This window comes from Nelumbo lutea, chromosome 7 (assembly GCF_056320005.1).
Source record: "Nelumbo lutea isolate HS-2025 chromosome 7, American lotus-T2T, whole genome shotgun sequence".
In the NCBI taxonomy this organism is placed as follows: domain Eukaryota; kingdom Viridiplantae; phylum Streptophyta; class Magnoliopsida; order Proteales; family Nelumbonaceae; genus Nelumbo; species Nelumbo lutea.
The window spans coordinates 18,777,650-18,797,281 of NC_142690.1; the positions used below are offsets into that span (position 1 = coordinate 18,777,650).

General features: G+C 43.1%; 1 protein-coding gene across 2 annotated transcripts in view; it reads right to left on the reverse strand.

Moving 5' to 3' along the window:
* Nucleotides 1–19,632, reverse strand: part of DGS1 (dgd1 suppressor 1) — a 74,602-nt gene that overhangs the window by 19,391 nt on the left and 35,579 nt on the right. For both annotated transcript variants that reach the window (XM_088955566.1, XM_088955565.1), the window contains exons 7-8: nt 15,879–15,979; nt 1,776–1,865 (exon numbers count right to left, since the gene is read on the reverse strand). In XM_088955566.1, the coding sequence (XP_088811692.1) occupies nt 1,776–1,865; nt 15,879–15,979 (191 nt within the window). The remainder of the gene's footprint in view (nt 1–1,775; nt 1,866–15,878; nt 15,980–19,632) is intronic.

Consider the following 19,632-nt stretch of genomic DNA (forward strand, 5'->3'; position numbering starts at 1 on the left):
AAAAAAGATTCCAAAAGAAATCTGTCTCCCACCTGCGTCCAACTTATATTTATAATGGTTGTCTTAGAAGTATTTGAGACAATACTACCCTTAAGTGAATTTTGAATGTTTTACCAAAAAAAAAGTAAATTTTGAATAAATGGACAAAAATGCCCTGCCACCCAACCTTTCCTCTATATACTTATATTTCTAACATTTGAAATCATATAGCTTCACACTGCAGGAATGCCAGGAAGATAAATTTCTACATTTGTTGTAAGAAACAGGGGCATATTGTGTCAATACTAATCAAGAAAACACTTAGAACTTCCTAAGGCATAAGAAATCTAAAAGGGCATCTCTTTTGAATTCTATACAATGTTGTTTCTTATCGAACCAGTAAAACAATACCTTGAATGTATTTGGTTAAAGAGGCCTGCATGCAATCTCAGGGATGCCATATCTAATCACATAATGCAAACATTTACATGTTAGTTTTCAAGGTGCCTAGTTGAAGCTAGGCAACAGGGGGGTGCCTTCTCACCTACTCACTAGAAGGAAGCCTAGTTAATGGATTTTTTAAATAAAAATCATGAATCCCAGGTTAATTCCCAATGTTCCTTAGCAACCAGATACCATCTTTCACATGTAATTCTCTATAACCTCCATAAAGAAGGTATTAACTATATATTAAAATATAGAAAATCAACATATTCATAAAAAGAAGAAAGAAGAAAGAAAAGAAAATCCAGAAAATATTAGGACCAAGCCCCTATTTTTATCCTAGGAGAAAAGAAATGGTGGACAAAAACGAAGAAGAACAAGTAGAAGAAGAATGTGTTGATTGGACAAAATTTTTAAGCTCTTCCCTGCTTATTAGCTTAGGTTTTGAAGTTCTTGAGGGTTCAAGACATCATACATCAACATGTGTGTTAATTGAACCCTAACAAATAAGAAAAGTAATACAAAGAAACTAGTGTATAAACCCACAAAATGAATAATTTATTTTAATGATATCTATTTTATTATTATAATCTGAAAAATAAAGAATATACAAAATACTCCAGAGTGCCATGTACAAAATAGCTTGGCATTTAAACAAGGTGACCCTCCATGGGCACCTTATCACCTAAGCATCACCTAGGTGTTACCTTGACAACTGTGATTTACATAGGAAATATGGATTGGCCTGTATCCAAGAAAAATTAAAACTATATGTTTCTGCTTTGTTGAATTTTAACTTCAGAATTCAGATCAGTATTTCCAACATGCTAGATCAATATATAGAAAAGAAATTGCTGCTTCGCTGATATCAAGAAACAATAATAGGAAAGTGAAAACTACAGAGAGAAGAATTTAGATACGACTGATTTTTTGCTGGGACCTTTGGTGATTTAGGTCTTCATATATCATTAGGTTAACTCTGAAGCCAATCACTAGCTCTCTCAATTAGAATATGCATTTTCATGGTTAAGCAATTAAGGAAACAGTATATTCATCAAAATGAGTCACCAGAACCTCCTTCATTGAGTTTTACAGGTTCCCAATTAAGTAAAACTATATTTCCAAGGCATTCTTAAGTATGGAAGAACTGAAGAACAGATTAAGACAGCAGCAGAAAACATAATAGCATGTCTTACCATCTCACATAACTGTAAATCTGTAAAGCATCTATTAGAAGAGGTTTAAATCTCAATGTTGTAATGATAGAGAAAATAAAACATATAACATTAAGGAACTAAAAAAATGTCCTTTATCAACATCTTTACCATCAATTCAAAAATTGAGATGTTCACCTGGCCATAACTATTTCCAGCAATTCCTGATCAGATGCATTCTCTGGAAGTTTCTGACCTTTTGTTTGTTCGCTGAATGCCAATAACATTCTGCAAACCAGGGAATGAATCGTCTCAGTGAGAAGAACTATCCTATAACATTTGCCAAGACTGTCCAATACAGAGAAATGAGATAATATGGTGCAAAGAATCAACAAAAGGTCAGATTAATCCATGTTTAACTCCATTACTCCAAAGGAAATGTTTTACTCATCAAAAATTTAAAAAACAAAATCAAGGATAGATGACATATGCTTCACCTAGTGAACTGAGATAACACACCAAGAAAAAATAAATTATTCATAATTCATGGCAACCTATATGATTGAAGAAGTCTCCTGCATATTTGTTTTAAACAGAGTAAATTTGTTTAGCAAAGAAAGAGATATGAAATTATTTAACAAGTAAAAGAACTTTCATCCTGTCTTTTTTTCCTTATATCCTCTGTATTGTTCCTTTTTTAGTAGTGACAAACTAATGCAATTTTGTTGCTAAAACAAATTAAAAGATTTTTGGTGGTGCGCAATCCGGTCACTCCTAGTTGGCACTTACGTGGCTCCTAGAAGGTACCTAAGATGGAGAAGAAGAAGAATCCTCGGGGGCTTGCCCGGCAGGAACACTCTAATGCTTAAGTTAGTATTATGTAGGAGAAGCAAGGAGAAGATGAAAGCTAAGAGTGCAGATAGCGCGAGAGTAGACGATGATACCTCCATCCCTTGATATTAGCTCCTTATAACGGAAATCCGTTGTAACAGGTCCACCGGCCTCTGACAGGGCAAGTATAACCGCCACTGTCAGTCTGCCGCAGCCGTTACTGGCTGGGCTGAGGTGGCACACGCGGGGCCGTCACCGCAGGATACGTGCCTGTCAGGTGTAAGGCACCCTCTAAAGGTGGCAGGCACGACGCTGCCTAACGAGGGATATGGCTGTTGTCCTCAGATTTGTCAGGTATGGTGGTCGGGCACGAGATCTTCCTGTGATATGCCGAGCTACCCTTCCGCGAGTTACCTTGTGCCGGGCTATCTCGTAAGCAGCGAGCTGCCTGTGGCAGGCTAAGCCAAGCTGTCTGGCCCGAGGTGTCTTTACCTCGGGGTATCTATAGGCGGATCGGTGTGTTCCTATCTGGGAGAAGCTTCCTGAGGAGTGCCCATGCAGCCCATTCCCGAGCTACTTTGTAGCGAGCTTAGAATACTTCAGGATTACCTTAAACAGAATTGGTCCTTGGGGTGACTTGTCTGCTTGGGAGCTTGGGCAAGCTAGTTCCCTTAGCTCGCGAACTAAAGTTGCCTCGAAGTATCCCTTCAAAGGTAGCTCGGGGAACCCGGAGCTCGCGTTGTGGCGAGCTTCTCCTTTTGTGGGCTACAATGTAACGAGCTGCTTTATGGGCCCGTCACCCGGTTGCACTAGGCTACAATGCTGAGCTGTTGTTCGTGCTGAGTCAGTGTTCGCGTGTCACCATTCCATAGGTCGGGTCAAATCGTCCTCCATCAATTGCCCCCCACTCCTTGAGCTGAGAGCATTGCCTTAGCGTGAGGAGTTCACGAAGCGTGATGGACTGATTTGATCAAAATTCAAACTTGATTGACTACTCACATTAAAGGCACCCGCGGGAATCAAGAGATTTCCTGACTTTTCTGACTTTTCGGATTCCCAAAACGTGCTGAAGTAACTCCTAATTTCGAGCATCGTGCAGCCGTCATTGCCTTAATCGTGGAAGACGTGCCGCCAATCACCTTCAGTTTTCAGAAGGCGTGTGGTTAGTGCGCCTGCGAGACGTTGGATTCGCTTTGATCTAGGCCGTCGATTCGGAAACGTGGGGGCAACCTCCTCTGCCCCCCCGAGAATGCTAGGCCGAGGCAGATTCTCTATGTACACGATTCTCATGGTGATGTTGCTGGTGCTGGCTAACCTGAACAGGGCATCGGCCTCGGCGTTCTCCGACATAGGGATTTGTCTGATGAAGTGTGACTGGAAGTTGAGCAGGGCCTCTCTGACTTTGGCTAAGTAGGCGACCATGGTTGGCTCACGAGCTTCATACTCGTCAGTGACCTGGTTGACCACGAGCTGGGAGTCGCTGCAGATAACGATGTGCTTGGCTTTTACTTCTCTGGCTAAGGCTAGTCCAGCTATCAACGCCTCGTACTCCGCTTCATTGTTAGATGACGCGAACTCGAAGCATAGCACATATTCCAGTTTCGAGGAGCCATCTAGGTGAAGGATCCAAGGCTCCTCATCCCAGCTCGCGCTTGGCCGAACTAGGAGAGATGCCACACTGGCTACTACCTCACGAGGCTCAGAATCAACCGGCTTGGGAGCTTCGGGCTCACCAGAACTGGGGACCTCGTGCTCAACCGGCCTGGGAATTTCGGAGCTGAATGTGCATTCAACGATGAAATCTGCTAAGGCTTGAGCCTTAATGGCAGTTCGCGGCTTGTACTGGAGGTCGTACTCGGTGAGCTCAACGGCCCATTTCGTCAACCGACCAGAGACCTCGGGCTTAAGTAAGACTTGCCTCAGAGGTTTGTCGGTGAGGACGAGAACAGTGTGGGCCTGGAAGTACGGGTGGAGCTTCCGAGCTGCAATTACCAGGGCATATGCTAGCTTTTCTATCACTGAATATCTTGTCTTTGCTCCCTGCAATGCTTTACTAACATAATAGATGGGTCACTGGACCCGATCTACTTCCTTTATTAGTACCGAACTAACCACTTTGTCGCTCGCTGAGAGGTAAAGTTCTAAAACATCGCCCTCCTCGGGTCGGGTTAATATCGGCACGCTAGCGAGGTATCTCTTGAGCTCGTCAAACGTGAGTTGGCAGTCTTGGGTCCATTCGAACCCTTTTCTCTTTATAGCCTTAAAGAATGGCAGACAATGGTCCGCCAACTTGGACATGAAGCGGCTCAGGGCAGCTATGCGGCCATTTAACCTCTGAACGTCCTTCAACTTCCGGGGTGGTCTCATATCTAAGATGGCCTTAATCTTATCCAAGTTGGCCTCAATGTCGCGCCGGTTAATGATATACCCTAGGAATTTACTCGAGATCACACCGAATATACACTTGTTTGGGTTCAATCTCATATTAAACTTACGCAAAATTTCAAAAACAGAATGCAAGTCTTGTATTAATTCATGCGAAAATTAAGTTTTGACGACCATGTCATCTACATAACATTCTACTTTTCTGCCAATTAATGGAACAAACAACTTATTTACAAGCCTTTGAAAGGTTGCCCCTGCGTTTTTCAACCCGAAGGGCATAACCTTGTAACAATATAGACCGAACTCCGTGATGAAGGCAGTTTTTTCTTCGTCCGCCGGGTCCATCTTGATTTGGTTATAGCCCAAATAGGCATCTAAGAAACTCATCAACTCATGCCCTGAAGTCGCATCCACCAGACAGTGAATTCTGGGGAGCGGGAAGCAGTCTTTCAGGCAGGCTCGGTTTACGTCGGTGTATTCGACGCATATACGCCACTTGTCGTTAGCCTTCTTTACCAAAACGGGGTTGGCTATCCAGTTCGGGTAGTGGACTTCTCTTATGAAGTCAGCTGCGAGGAGCTTCTCGACCTCCTCATGAATTATAAGGTTAGGGTCTATACCGGGCATCTCTGCCACGGACCATGCAAAAACATCTAAATTTTGAAGTAAGAAACTTACTAGTTCGGATCGTAGAGGTTCCTGGACGGAAGCATTGATCTGAAGCGTCCGAGCTGGGTCTGTGGCTGAGGTCGAAACAACGACTATTTCTTCCGTGGGTGAAGCTCGTTCTTCGCCTTGCTCTGTAGGCCGCTCCAGTTTGAGGTCGTCGGCCACCTTGGCCTTTCCCTTTAGGGCGGCGACATAACACTTGCGGGACTCGAGCTGGTCGCCCCACGCTACCCCCACACCGAAGTCTGTAGGGAACTTCATTGCCAAATGATAAGTGGAGACCACCACCCGTAGGACATGGGTGATCGGCCGACCTATTATGGCATTGTATGGGGAGGGGGTCGCGACCACCAGGAAGTCGTGGTTGAGTCTGACTACGTAGAGCCATGTGCCAACTTCCACAGGTACTCACTTTCCCAAGGGGCATGACTTCTTCTCCGCTGAAGCCCACCAAAGGAGTGTTCACAGGCTTCAAGTCACTTCCCTGCAATTGAAGTTGGTCGAACGCGGCTTTGAAGAGAATATCTGTCGAGCTGCCCGAGTCAACGAGTACGCGTCTGACCTCGAAGTCGTTGATCCTCAACTTTATCACAAGCGCGTCGTCGTGAGGGTAGTGGACCCCTCACGCATCGTCTTCTGTGAAGAAAATTGGCTCTTCTGTCTTCGACTGCTTCGGAGGATTCTGTTCTTCCTGAGCAGCTTCACGAACTGACGTCCGAGCTGCCACTGAAATACAACCCGCGACGATCGAGCCTCCCACTATCACGTGGATGGTGCCCCGAACTGGCCTCTCTTCTGGAGGCTGCCTCTGCGACTGTTCGGCCGACCTGCTACTGGACTCGAGAGCATCCTTACTGTGCTCCCCTTGCCGACCTGCTTTATTATTATTATTATTATTATTATTATTATTATTATTATTATTATTATTATTATTATTATTATTATTTTGTACAAAGTTCCTTAAATATACGCGACGGATGAGCTCCTCAATCTCGTCGCGGAGGTTCTTACAATTTTCGGTACTATGACCGTGATCTCTGTGAAAACTACAGTACAGATTCTTATTTCTTTCATTGGGATCCCCCCTCAAATGGGGTGGCCACTTCACATACGGGGCGTCCTTGATTTCCATCAGGATTTCAACCCACTTTGCGTTCAGTAGGGTGTAATCAGTTCGGTCCGCTACAGGGGCTCGGAACGACTGACCCGGCTTTGCCCCTCAAGCTGCATCTTTTTTCTTTTGGTTGTCCCCTTGGCTGGAAGGCTCTCCTTCCCTTTTTCTCTTCTCGGGCCGCCCTCGCCCTTCTGGTTGATCTCTTCCTCCGTGGCTATAAACCTGTCAGCGAGCTTGAGAAACTCGGTTATGGTAGTCGGTTGGTTGACGACCATGTGCCATTTGAACTCTTTATGCGTCACGCCTTTCTTGGCTGCTGCGAGGCGCACAGCAGGGTCCAGGCACGGTATCTACATGCACACATCGTTGAACCGCTTAATATAGCCCTGGATGGACTCTCCCTCTCTCTGCACTATGCTGAGGAGGCTTTCTTCAGTTTGCGGGCACCGCTTACTGGTGACGAAGTGGGACGTGAAGGCTTGCGAACTGCGCCCAACTTCTTATCGATCCAGGCGCCAGGTTCCGGTACCACGTACGGGCTACTCCTCTGAAAGTGGTGGAGAAGGCCACGCACATGCACGACTCACTAGCTCTTTCCAGGTGCATCTGCGATTGGAAGGCATCTACGTGATCATTTGGGTCATACGACCCGTCATACTTGTCAAGAGGGGAAAGCTTGAAGTCTTTAGGAATTGGAACTGCCAGAAGTTCGAAAGACAGAGGGGATGGAACCGAAAGGAGGGGAGCCTTAGCTTCGCTCGAGCTTAACTCTTCTCTACCTCCGAGCTCGGGCAGGTTGTAGGGGGCAGATCGGCGAGCTCAGCGGTGGCGTCTCTGCTTCTTGGTGGGCTCGGTGTTCGTGTTTCTCACCTTTGTGCTGTCAGGAATGGTGTGTGCAGAAAGTGGCTCAGGCCGCTGGTGATGGCTGCTGACAAAGGGATCCTGCTTGGAGCCTACGGCTAGGATCTCGAACCGGTTCTCTAGGAACGGGGTATCGGGCTTTGAGAGTTTAGGCAACGTGGACCTAGCAAGTTGAGGTCCTCCCGACCTGACTGCCCGCGGTGAGACCGGAGTGGCGGGTCTTTCTTGTCTGCCGCGGGAGGAGGTCTGGCTCTTAGGAGGGTTCTGGGGGGCCTCCCCTTGGAGAGAAAGGTGCTCCCCCTAGCGGCGAGACCTTGCCCATGGTAAAACTGGGTGCCGAGGAGGGAGTTGCGGCTGCTGAAGCTGAGGTCAAGGCAGCTGAGGGAATTGTTGTTGATAGTGGTACTGGGAGACGTGGTGCAGCACTTGCTGCTAGTAAATCTCGTGTTGCTGGAGCTGCTGCACTTGGGCTTGCATGGCCCGCATGCACTGCATCAGATCGTCGAGCTGGCTCTGGCTAGTCACCAGAGGAACGATAGCTGGTTCAGCAAAGCTCGTTTCAACCAAGGAAGGCAGGGGAACACCCACAGCCGTCGTTGCTCGCAGCATGTTCAGGCTAGGAACTCCATCCACCGAGAGAGGAATGGTGAACTGCCCAATGCAGACCATTGGAACCTGGGGTTGTTCCCTAGAGTTACCCATCTCCATGCTTCATCCAACGTTGCTTGAGGAAGCCATGAGTGCTGAGTTTTCAGAGAAGAAAGAACTATGGAGGTTTAGAGGAAGGCTTTTAGAAGCGTATCCCACAAACGACGCCAAATGATGGTGCACAATCCGGTCACTCCTAGTTGGCACTTACGTGGCTCCTGGAAGGTACCTGAGATGGAGAAGAAGAAGAATCCTCGGGGGCTTGCCCGGCAGGAACACTCCGATGCTTAAGTTAGTATTATGTAGGAAAAGCAAGGAGAAGATGAAAGCTAAGAGTGCAGATAGCGCGAGAGTAGAAGATGATACCTTTGTCCCTTGATATTAGCTCCTTATAACAGAAATCCGTTGTATCAGGTTCACCGGCCTCTGACAGGGCAAGTATAACCACCACTGTCAGTCTGCCGCAGCCGTTACTGGCTGGGCTGACGTGGCACGCGCGGAGCCGTCACCGCAAGATATGTGCCTGTCAGGTGTAAGGCACCCTCTAAAGGTGGCAGGCACGACGCTGCCTAACAAGAGATATGGCTGCTGCCCTCAGATTTGTCGGGTATGGTGATCGGGCAAGAGATCTTCCTGCAATATGCCGAGCTACCCTTCCGTGAGTTACCCTGTGTCGGGCTATCTCGTAAGCGGCGAGCTGCCTGTGGCAGGCTAAGCCAAGCTGTCTGGCCCGAGGTGTCTTTACCTCGGGGTATCTATAGGCGGATCAGTGTGTTCCTGTCTGGGAGAAGCTTCCTAAGGAGTGCCCATGCGGCCCATTCCCGAGCTACTTTGTAGCGAGCTTAGAATACTTCAGGATTACCTTTAACAGAATTGGTCCTTGGGGTGACTTATCTGCTTGGGAGCTTGGGTGAGCTAGTTCCCTTAGCTCGCGAGTTAAAGTTGCCCCGGAGTATCCCTTCAAAGGTAGCTCGGGGAACCCAGAGCTCGCGTTGTGGCGAGCTTCTCCTTTTGTGGGCTACGATGTAACGAGCTGCTTTATGGGCCCGTCACCCGGTTGCACTAGGCTACAATGTTGAGTTGTTCGTGTTGAGTCAGTGTCTACGTGTCACTGTTCCATAGGTCGGGTCAAATCGTCCTCCATCAATTTTCAACCAGAAAAATGAAAGAAATACAAAGATCAGATACAAGCAAAGAATCAATGAAAACAAAAATAAACCCTTAAGTTGTACACACCAGCCTCCCAATACACAATGGGATAAAATTAAAAAAAAAAAACAAATAAAAAAAAGTAATCTTGTTGGTATAGAGCTATGATACTATTAATTCCAACTTACCATGCTCCTGGATAAAGAGTCGGTTAGATCATTTACCAATTTCCTAACCCAGTAGAATGAGATGTTCCCCCAGGCGACCAGTGATCTAGCTTCTTGAAGATAAAAACATGAACCCTCACCTCCATCCTTCATCCAGCCAATCTCAACATGTGAATCTCCTTCTACCTTCAACTAGAATAACCAAGGGCATGCATTAGTTGCACACCTCTCAAAAACCACAATAACTCAGCTCAAATAGGATCTGCCAACACCACCTACACAAATATATGTCTTCCGTAAACTGCAGCCCATGGCTATTGTCACCAAACCAGTTTGAAAGAGAGAAGAGCAAGAGTTTCATGGGTGTCTAAACAGCTTACTCGACCCCCACCCCAAAGAGTTTCAGGAGTGTCATTAGAGGACTGAAAGATTAAAAGAAGAAAATACAAAAGAGCCCTTATAGAGGCTGACATAGAAACACAAGAATATGAAAAGAACAAGACTATGTACAACAGGGACTATAGTAATACAATACATCATGTTTCTTCAGACTCCCCCTCAAACTGATGCTGGAACATAAGCATCAGTTTTCCCACAAGAAATAGATGTCTAGATCTTGTCATGGGCTTTATAAATATATCAGCAATCTGCAAGTCTGAAGCTACATGAGTTAGAGAGATGGAGCCAGCAAGAAACAAGTCTCTAATGAAGTGACAATCCACTTCAATATGCTTAGTCCACTCATGGAACACTGGATTGGATGCAACCTTTATGGCACTGGTGTTATCAGCATAGAGAGGAATAGGAATAGGAAGATGGACACCAAGATCAGCAAGGAGAGACTGGAGTCAAACTATCTCACTACAAACAGAAGACATAGCCCTATATTCAGCCTTTGTAAATGACTTTTGCTCCTATTGCAAAGATAACATCTATGCGGGTCCTGCTATCTTTGGCAGCTCATTCAGACTGACCCCTTTATCAGCTAGATGTGAAAAATGCCTTCTTGAATGGAGAATTACATGAGGAGGTTTATATGTCCCTCCCACCAAGGATGTATGGCACAGACATGGAGGGAAAAAGTGTGCAAGCTGAAGAAGTCTCTCTATGGGCTCAAACAGTCACCTAGAGCCTAGTTTGAAAGGTTTAGGGCTGCTCTTGTTAACTTTGGGTGAACAAAGACTCAGTTTGACCATACCCTCTTTGTGAAGAGGAGAGGCTCATAGGTGGTATATCTTATAGTTTATGTGGATGATATTATAGTGGCTGGTACTGATGTGACAGTGATTGATGATCTTAAATCCTTCATACAGATTTTCATATCAAAGACCTGGGGGAGTTGAGGTATTTCCTTGGTATTGAAGTGGCTCGGTCTAAGGATGGAATCTTTATTTCTCAATGCAAGTATGTGCTAGACTTGCTCACTGAAACCGGAAAATGGGTGCAAGACCAGTGGCTACTCCCACTGATATGAGTCACAAGCTTTCTGCCTCTGATGGTGAACTGTTGAAGGATAAAGGAGTATTTCAAAGGTTACGAGGGAAACTGCTATATCTTTGTATAACTTGCCCTAGGTGTTGAGTATGATAAACCACTGATGCTATATTGTGATAATCAAGCCGCCAATAACATTGCCCACAATCCAGTGGAACATGATAGAACTAAACATATTGAAATTGACAGGCATTTCCCCAGAGAAAGAGTGGCTTCTAGAGAAGTTTACCTGCCATTCATTACATCTGAAGAACAGTTAGCTGACATTCTTACCAAGGGAATCTCCGAGGCCAAGCTACAACGTGACACTAGCAAGTTGGGCATGATTGATAACTATGCTCAGCTTGAGGGGGAGTGAAGAGATGATGGACCAAATGGTTCATAGCCCATAGACCACAGCTGTTTTATATTTCTTTATGTTTTTGTTCTATTTTTGCTAATGAGCTTGTTAAACCTTTTTTTATTCTTAATTAATTAGTTGATCACCCAATTAAGGGCCTACTTGTAATGTCAGAAAATTAATAATTATTTCTTAATGAAAAGATTAGGGAAGGAGGAGTTGTACGAACAACTCTTCTCCTCAACCCTCTCACAGCCGAACTATTCTTCTTCTCTCTTCTTCTTCTTTCTGCCAATATCTACTTTTCAATTCACACCTTTTTAATCAGTCCTCTCATTCTTTTGGGACTGTTTTCTTCTAATAGCTCTTAAGTTCAACACTTGCTCCACATCTACATCAAGAAAGAACAGTGTATCATCTGCGAATTGTAAATGGGAAATGCATGGGCCTTCCCTCCCCACCTTCAAACCTTCAAACCTTCAAACCAACCCTATTGAACCCCTTTCAGTAACAGTAGGTTCAGCACCTCCATAACAAGTACAAACAATAGAGGGGAAATTGGATTCCCTTGTCTCAGCTCCCTAGAGGCTTGGATCCGAGGACAATCCATTTAGTAGCACTAAAAAGGACACAGTTGATATGCACCCGAACATCCACCCCCTCCATTTTTCCACAAAACCCATCAGATTCTGAATTCCTTCCAACAAAACCCACTACACATGATCATAGGCCTTCTCTATATCAAGCTTGCACACCAAACCAGGTCTCCCACCTCTTAACCTTGAATTGATGCACTCACTAGCCACCATAACTCCATCCAAAATTTGCCTACCTTCTACAAAGGCCATCTGAGAATCTCCCACCACTTCATGAAGCACCTTTTTCAGCCACAAAGACAAGACTTTGGTCAATTTATAAGGACTACTTATCAAACTGATTAGCCTAAAATCTCTTATATTCACCACTCAATTTTTCTTCTGAATTAAAGAAATGAATGTTGCATTAGCTCTTCTTTCCAAGACACTTGTTCTGACAAGATTCCTTGATCATCAGCATGAAGTCTTCCTCCAAAAAATGCCAACAATGTTTTATAAAGTTAAAATTAAAGAGCTTTATCTCCATTTATCCTTTTTAAAGCCTTCCACCTCGGCTCCTCAATCTCCCTCTCCAACCAACCTGCTAACATTACATATCTAAGCTTTTTAGGCACAATTTCTCCCAAAGACATCCAACACCAAGTTCTTCCTGAGTACAGCTTTTTATAGAACTGCACCAACAAACCCTGAATATCCTCCCAGGAGTCTGCCACTTCCTCCACCTGAATCCTTGTAATCAGATCAGATTCCTTCTCCCCCCACTGGCAATAGCATGGAAGAAAGATGAAACTTTATCTCCCTATTATAGCCTTGCCCTTGATTTCTGCCTCCACCCCACCTCCTCTCTTAGGATTAGTCGTTCTAATTCAGATTCCAGTATCTCCCTTTCAAACTTTGCTTCTCTTGTGAAAACTCCTTCCTCTAATTTTGCCAATCTAGCCAACTTATCCAGCAGTTCTTTTTTTCTATCCCCCTCATTACCAAATGCCTTTGGTCTCCTACCTCTGAGTTCCTCCTCATCACCCTGTACCTTGTCGACCCTTCCACTTGCAATCCCCACCATTTTTCCTAGACCCAATCTGCAAATTTTGGTTGATACAACCAAATATTTTCAAACCTGAAGGGCTTCAGTCCTAACATCAAAACAAAGCTTCTTAGAATTAAAGGATTATGGTCTGATAATGTGAACTGTTTGCAGCTCCTGAATTATTTCTCACATATGATCTAACCAATCTCCTGTAAATAGAAATCTACCCAACCTTCTCAGAATTGGACACTAGCCATTTGATCGAGTAAACCTTCCACCATCAAAGGGGGGTCAATGATCACATGATTTCTAATGAAGCCCTCAAAACTCCTCGTCCTCGAGCTCACTCTTTCTTCCCTTCTGCTTTTCATCTCACATCTTCTCCTAACAACGTTATAATCTCCTCCCAAACACCAGGGGTCCCCCCACCTTTGTCTAACTCCTCCCAACACCCCCCACTTCTTTCATTGGGTCCATACACATTGGACACTACCCAACTCCACTCTCAAGGAGCCTCTTGCAACCATCCTAACACCAAGAAAGCCCCAACCCATTCTCCTAACTTCTTGAAAGCCCTAGGGTCCCAAAAAATAACCAAACCCCTGACCTGCCCTGCTGCATTTGACACCACCCACTCTTTGTTACCCCTTCCCCATATTTTGTTTTTCATTCTAATGTCAAAATCCTCTGATTTAGATTCATTTATTAAAACCACCTCTAGCTTGTGAGTTCTAATCAAATTTCTAGCCAATTCACTTCTCTACTCCTTTAGGCCCCAAAAATTCAAGGATAGCATCTTCATTTTGATTTGCCCACGACCTAGCTCCCCTACCTCCAACCACACTTCTACAAAATATATTTCCTCACCCCCTTCCTCGTCCCAAATTTTTTCCTAATGACTTTTCTCTTCCTTTTTTTTATTTTTTCTTCTCTTTTATTTTTATCAAATTGTTTGAAAGCAATTTTTGCAAATTCTTCCCCTCCCCAAAAATGAAGGCCTAACAATTTTCCAATTCTTTGTCTTCTCTTCTCTTCTCTCTTCTCTGTCTTCTCTCGTCTGTTGAGATCCTCAGGTTCTTTATCAACGGGGGCCTCGTCTTCCTTACCTTCCTCTTACGTGAAACTCTTCCCCAAAAGGCCAGCTTTGGATGGTGTGATGTTAAGGTTGGGTTCTTTTTGTAGTGCTCAAGTAGAGATATTTACGCTCAAGTCTTCCTGGCCACCCAAATTGGTCCTTGCCACTTGGTAAGTTTCTACCACCAAATGTTCTTTCCGCGGTGAACCAGTGGATCTCGTCTCCTCTTTGACAGCCTAAGGATTCAAAATCCCTTCCCATGGGTATCTAGTGTTGGAGACCACTTCAACTCCTCTTCCCCTTCCCATGGTCATAGTCTTGCGGCCATTGTCATACTACATTACTACCCAAACCCAATCCCTCCCTCCATTTTTCTCTTCATCTTATCTTTGTTCCCACCATTAGAAACTTTCTTCCCGATTGCACCCCTACCCTTCCAAACTCCTAATCCTTTCTTCTTTAGGCCTCTTGGAATTCTTTCCTTCGAACGGGACCTCTTCACCACAGTTGGGCACCCAACAACCTCACCCGCCTGAGTCCTTTTAGTTCCCTCCCCTTCACCGCTCGCCACTTGTCCATCACTTTCCATATTTAATCGTATGTTTCCTTTTTTGCCCCTCCAACTCTCCACCTTCTCACCTTCTTCCTCCTTCAACTCGTCTCCCTCTCCCCCCTGCAATTGTTTCTTAGAATTCTTTGTTATCTTCCCCCCTCACCTTTTCCTCCACTAGGTTATGATTGTGATCATTTCAAAAGGCACTTAGGAATGTATTGTCCACCCCCTCCACCAAGAGTCTTATTTTGTAGCTCATGTAAATCCAAAATCCCAAACCAACTGCAAACTATCAATTGTGATAAATGGGGAGACAGCTTTCTTTTTGTTCAATGAGAAGGCAGATACTCGGGAATCTATCTTCACGTGGCATTTCCCCTACCTAAAAGTCTTTCAAAATTTAACACTCCCCCAATGTGAAGCATCATACCAAGTCCAATTTAGAAAAACATTTAGAATGGCTGAAATTGATTCCAATGTGAAGCAAGTGAGGTTCTAGAATCCACCCCAGCATCCCTTCCGTTGGGTGTTGGGCCATGAATACTTTTAATAACAAAATGCAAGAACTTATCAGTTTCTAATGAGAATCTCCACACCACTACCCAAGCAACAAACTATTACTGCCTACCAATCCACCCAAACCGATTTCTATTTTATCAATAACAATAATTCGTTAAAAAAATATAAAGATGATTACAAGATTAGGAGAGAGAAGTTTTCTTAACTCGCCAAAAAACAAATTGCAATACAATTGAGCCCAGAACAATTAATTCCTTCCCACCCCTTTTGCTAATGCATCACCCAAACCCGTTCCTCCATTTATCTTCTTTCTACAAACAGTATTCCATGTGATAAGATGGGTTTTCTTAAAACTCTCCATGGTCCCGAAAAAAACTTATCACAATTTTCTCCAAGAATTTTGCAACCCTTAGGGGAATTATAAAAGTTAAGGGGAATTGCAGAAGTAAACTGGTAGGTTTGCTAAGCTTGACTTATTTAATCAATGTGATTCTACCCCCCATTGAAAAATAGCTCCTCTTCCAAGGAGCAAGATTTTTGGAGAAAGAAAATAACAAAAGATAATGGTTTACTTCAATTTGAAAATTGCCAAGAAATTGCCAATATAGGATCAGAAGAAAACTGCAAATTGTATTCTTAAAAAATTGAAAACCAGATTTGAAATATTTATACCTAAACTAGAAACAATGATTGAAACTCTAGAAAGATTTACACCAAGAAAATCAATTTGAAATCAATTATGAATTATATAAGATAACTACATGCATAGAAGCCAAAATCTTTTTGGATAACTAAAAGAAATATATTCTCATTACATGACAAGCCATTAGCTCCTACATTAACTACAAAAACCTATTAGAAAGAAAATTTAACCTGTGAAGAGAATTTGCAGTTAACTGCACTTCTTCAATCTCCATTACACCTTTGTGTCTCCTCCTGAATGTCTCAAATAGTTCATCTCGAATGGATAGAAGCTGAAGAATGGACACAAAATATGAAAGATTGACAAACAATATAGACAGTTAACTATCGACACAAACTAAAAATATGAGAGATTGTCAAACAACTAGATATGCTAGTCATCTGCTAAACAACCTCAATTTACTTTGTAACACCCATCCCTTAATTTAAGGGCCATTAGATAATGGCTGAAGTGGCTGAACTGAATAACTTATTGCTTTAACTTTTTTCTATTAGTCATCTGTTAAGCTATTTTCCCTTTTCTGCTGATAAAGATTCAATTAAGGAAGTGATCATGAATATACTGTGGGAAATTTTTCGGTAGATTAAAACTGCCAGAAGCTTGCTCAGTGAGTCACTTTGTCAATGCTGATGCAGACGAGGAGGTTATGAAATGGGCTTGTTCTGAATGGTGTTGCAAGAACAGATTCCAGGTTAGCAAACTCAACACTGGATTTTTTTCTCTTTAAATTTAGAAGTAAAGAGAAAGCACAAGAGGTGCTTTGGTGGGACCATGTGTTTAGAACCAAGTTAGATCATTAAAGCTTACACTGGGAAGATGGAATCCGTTGGCACAGCAATAAGAAATGTAGGAGTAAGAGGTCCTGTTTGGATCAATGTCTTTGGCATCCCCCTACAAGCATGGTGTATGCAATAGACTCTAGCACAGACCCATAAAAGAACTTGGTCACTGCAAGGATTTTGGTTAAAGTGGAGGAAATACAATTGATCCTTCATCCTTGGCACAGAATTTTTCTGGGGAATGATTTGATTTAAGAGTTGTACTTGAAGGCAGTAAGATGGTTAGACCAATTAATGAATATGTCGGCTTCTGATTGGAGGAAGGAGAAGTTCGTGGTGAGTGAAGGGGAGTTGGAAAGTTTGAAGTAAAAAGGTCAGGAGCCGAAGATTGAAGATGAGGGTATTAGGAATACAATTTAGGTCGGGCTTTGAGGTAATTGATTTAAATGAGCGACACATGGAGAAGAAGTTTAAAAGGGATAAGTTGAAATTCATGAGTTGGTGGCTCGACCTGAGGTTTTAAAAAGTGGTGACCGGCTTGATCTGAGGATGAAATTGGGGGTGGACTAGGCTTTTTGAAAAGCTTTGGGTCATTACTTAACCCAATAGAAACCAAGGGAGTTAAGGAAAAGGATGTTGCTATTCTAGGATTCAAAAAAGAGACGACGAGTAAGATTAGAGGGAAATACAGAGTTGGAGAGGAAGAAGGTGTTTGAGAGGAATGGATGTGGGTGATTACAAAGTTTGAGAGGAAACTTGAAGGGATATCTAATGATATCAAGCAAAATCCGAAGTTGGAGTAATGGATGTAGGTGCTTATAAAGTTTGAGAGGAAGAAGGTGTCAGAACCAATGGTTGCAACAAGTCTAGTAATGAATGATTCTGAAGGTAAGGAGGCCCAAGGTGAAAAGGATGTTGCTATTCTAGGATTCAAAAAAGAGACGACGAGTAAGATTAGAGGGAAATACAGAGTTGGAGAGGAAGAAGGTGTTTGAGAGGAATGGATGTGGGTGATTACAAAGTTTGAGAGGAAACTTGAAGGGATATCTAATGATATCAAGCAAAATCCGAAGTTGGAGTAATGGATGTGGGTGCTTATAAAGTTTGAGAGGAAGAAGGTGTCAGAACCAATGGTTGCAACAAGTCTAGTAATGAATGATTCTGAAGGTAAGGAGGCCCAAGGTGAAAAGGTGGTGACTAATTGTGGTCAGGGAACTGCAATGCAGACATGTGATGTGGGTGAGAAGGGAGTCTTCATAGTGAAGGCAGCAAAGCATTCACAACCAAACTGAAGGAGGGTTTAAATGGGATGGAAGAGTTGAACAGGTGTCTGGAATTGTCGTTGTTGAGGGTGGGGGGGAGAAGAAACATTCAAAGCTCCTAATCCTCATCATACATCAGTAGATGAATGTTCAGTGGAGGAAGCTGTTTTGCAAGATGCTATGTTGGTCAAGAGAGGAGACATTATCAAGGATTTTGTAGCTTTCAATGTTTGTAAAGAAGTAAGTTATTTGGCAAGATCTAAAGGTATTGAGAGTTCAGGAGAAAAGATCAAAGTTTGGTTAGGATTTAGGAAGGGGAGTAGTAGTGAAATGGAGGATATCTATTAAGGGATGGATGAAGACACAACGTCTGAGAAATCAAAGGATGATGTTGAGTTGAAAGAAGTCATGAAGAGGAAGGGAGGCGGGGTTAGTGGCAAGACTATATTGGAGAAAAATTGAGGAGTTTGGTTGTGATGGCATAGGGAGGGTGGAGGAAAGTAGTGAGGCTCGATCGTTTTTTTGTTTCTCGGCAGAAAGTTGAGCATCAGGGACACAATGGTGTCATTGAAACTGTAGAAGTAGCTCACCGCTAGCGTTCTCAAATGTGGGAGAGGGAAGGTATGCCTTGACCCTAATGAGGTCAATGAAATCTCCATGGCCAACTCCAGGCAAAATATTAGAAAGATGGTCAAGGATGGTTTTATCATCAGGAAGCCAACCAAGATCCACTCTCGATCTCGGGCCAGTTGAATGGAGGCCAAGAGCAAGGGACATCACCCTGGATATGGTAAACACAAAGGTACTAGGGAGGCAAGGCTCCCCACAAAGGTTTTGTGGATGAAGAGGATATTTGTTCTAAGGTGATTGCTCCACAAGTATAGTGTTGAGAGATACATCGTATTTGGTTGTATTTCTAATATTGCTAAGTTATGGTGACCTATATGAATTTATGTTAGAAAAAGGGGCTTATGTGTAACTCCGATGTAATTTCAATCTTTTTCTTATTTAAGCAAGTGGTTGTGTGGGAGTGAGGAAGAGAGTAAGAGTGTGAGAGAGAAAGAGAGATTTATATCTCTTCTTCCCATAGTGTATATGTTTCTTCTACTACTCCCATGGATGTAGGCTACCATGCGGAACCACATTAAACCTTGGTGTTTCTCTATTTCTTCTTCTTGTTTCCTCCTTGAGTTACTATTCTATTTTATATTGGTTGACATGGTATCAAAGCTATTTTGTGTTGTTTAACATGGTAAAGAGCGGGTGCTTCGGTTGTTGTCAAGGTGTTCCCATTGCTGCAAAGGTGTTCAGGTTGCTATGAAGGTGTTCTAGTTGCTGTGAAGGTATTCGGATTGTTGTGAAGGTATCCGGTTGTTGTGAAGGTGTTCCAATTGTTGTGAAGGTGTTCAAGTTTCTGTGAAAGTGTTCTGGTTGTTGTGAAGGTGTTCAGATCATAGTTGTCAAGGCAGCCGCCTAGGCGACAAGGTGCCCTTGGAGGCTCACCAAGCAGTTTTCTATAGTGTGTTATAAAAAACTTTTATATTCTTAACTTTTTGAGCTTTTAATTATAAAACCGACATTTTAAACTAAAATATTCATTTTGTGTGTTTATATACTAATTTCTTTTTATTATTTTCTTATTTGTTAGGGTTTAATCAACACAAGCATTGCTAAATGCCGTATTGAACCCTCAAAGACTTCAAAACTTGAACCAATAAGTAAGGAATAACTTAAAATGTTGTCCAATCAACACATTTTCTTCTTTTTCTTTATTAATTTTGTGTGTTTATACACTAATTTCTTCTTCTTCTTCCACCTTTTCTTTTCTTATTTTCCTATAATAGAAATAGGGGTTCAGCCCGTATATTTTTTTAATTTTCTTT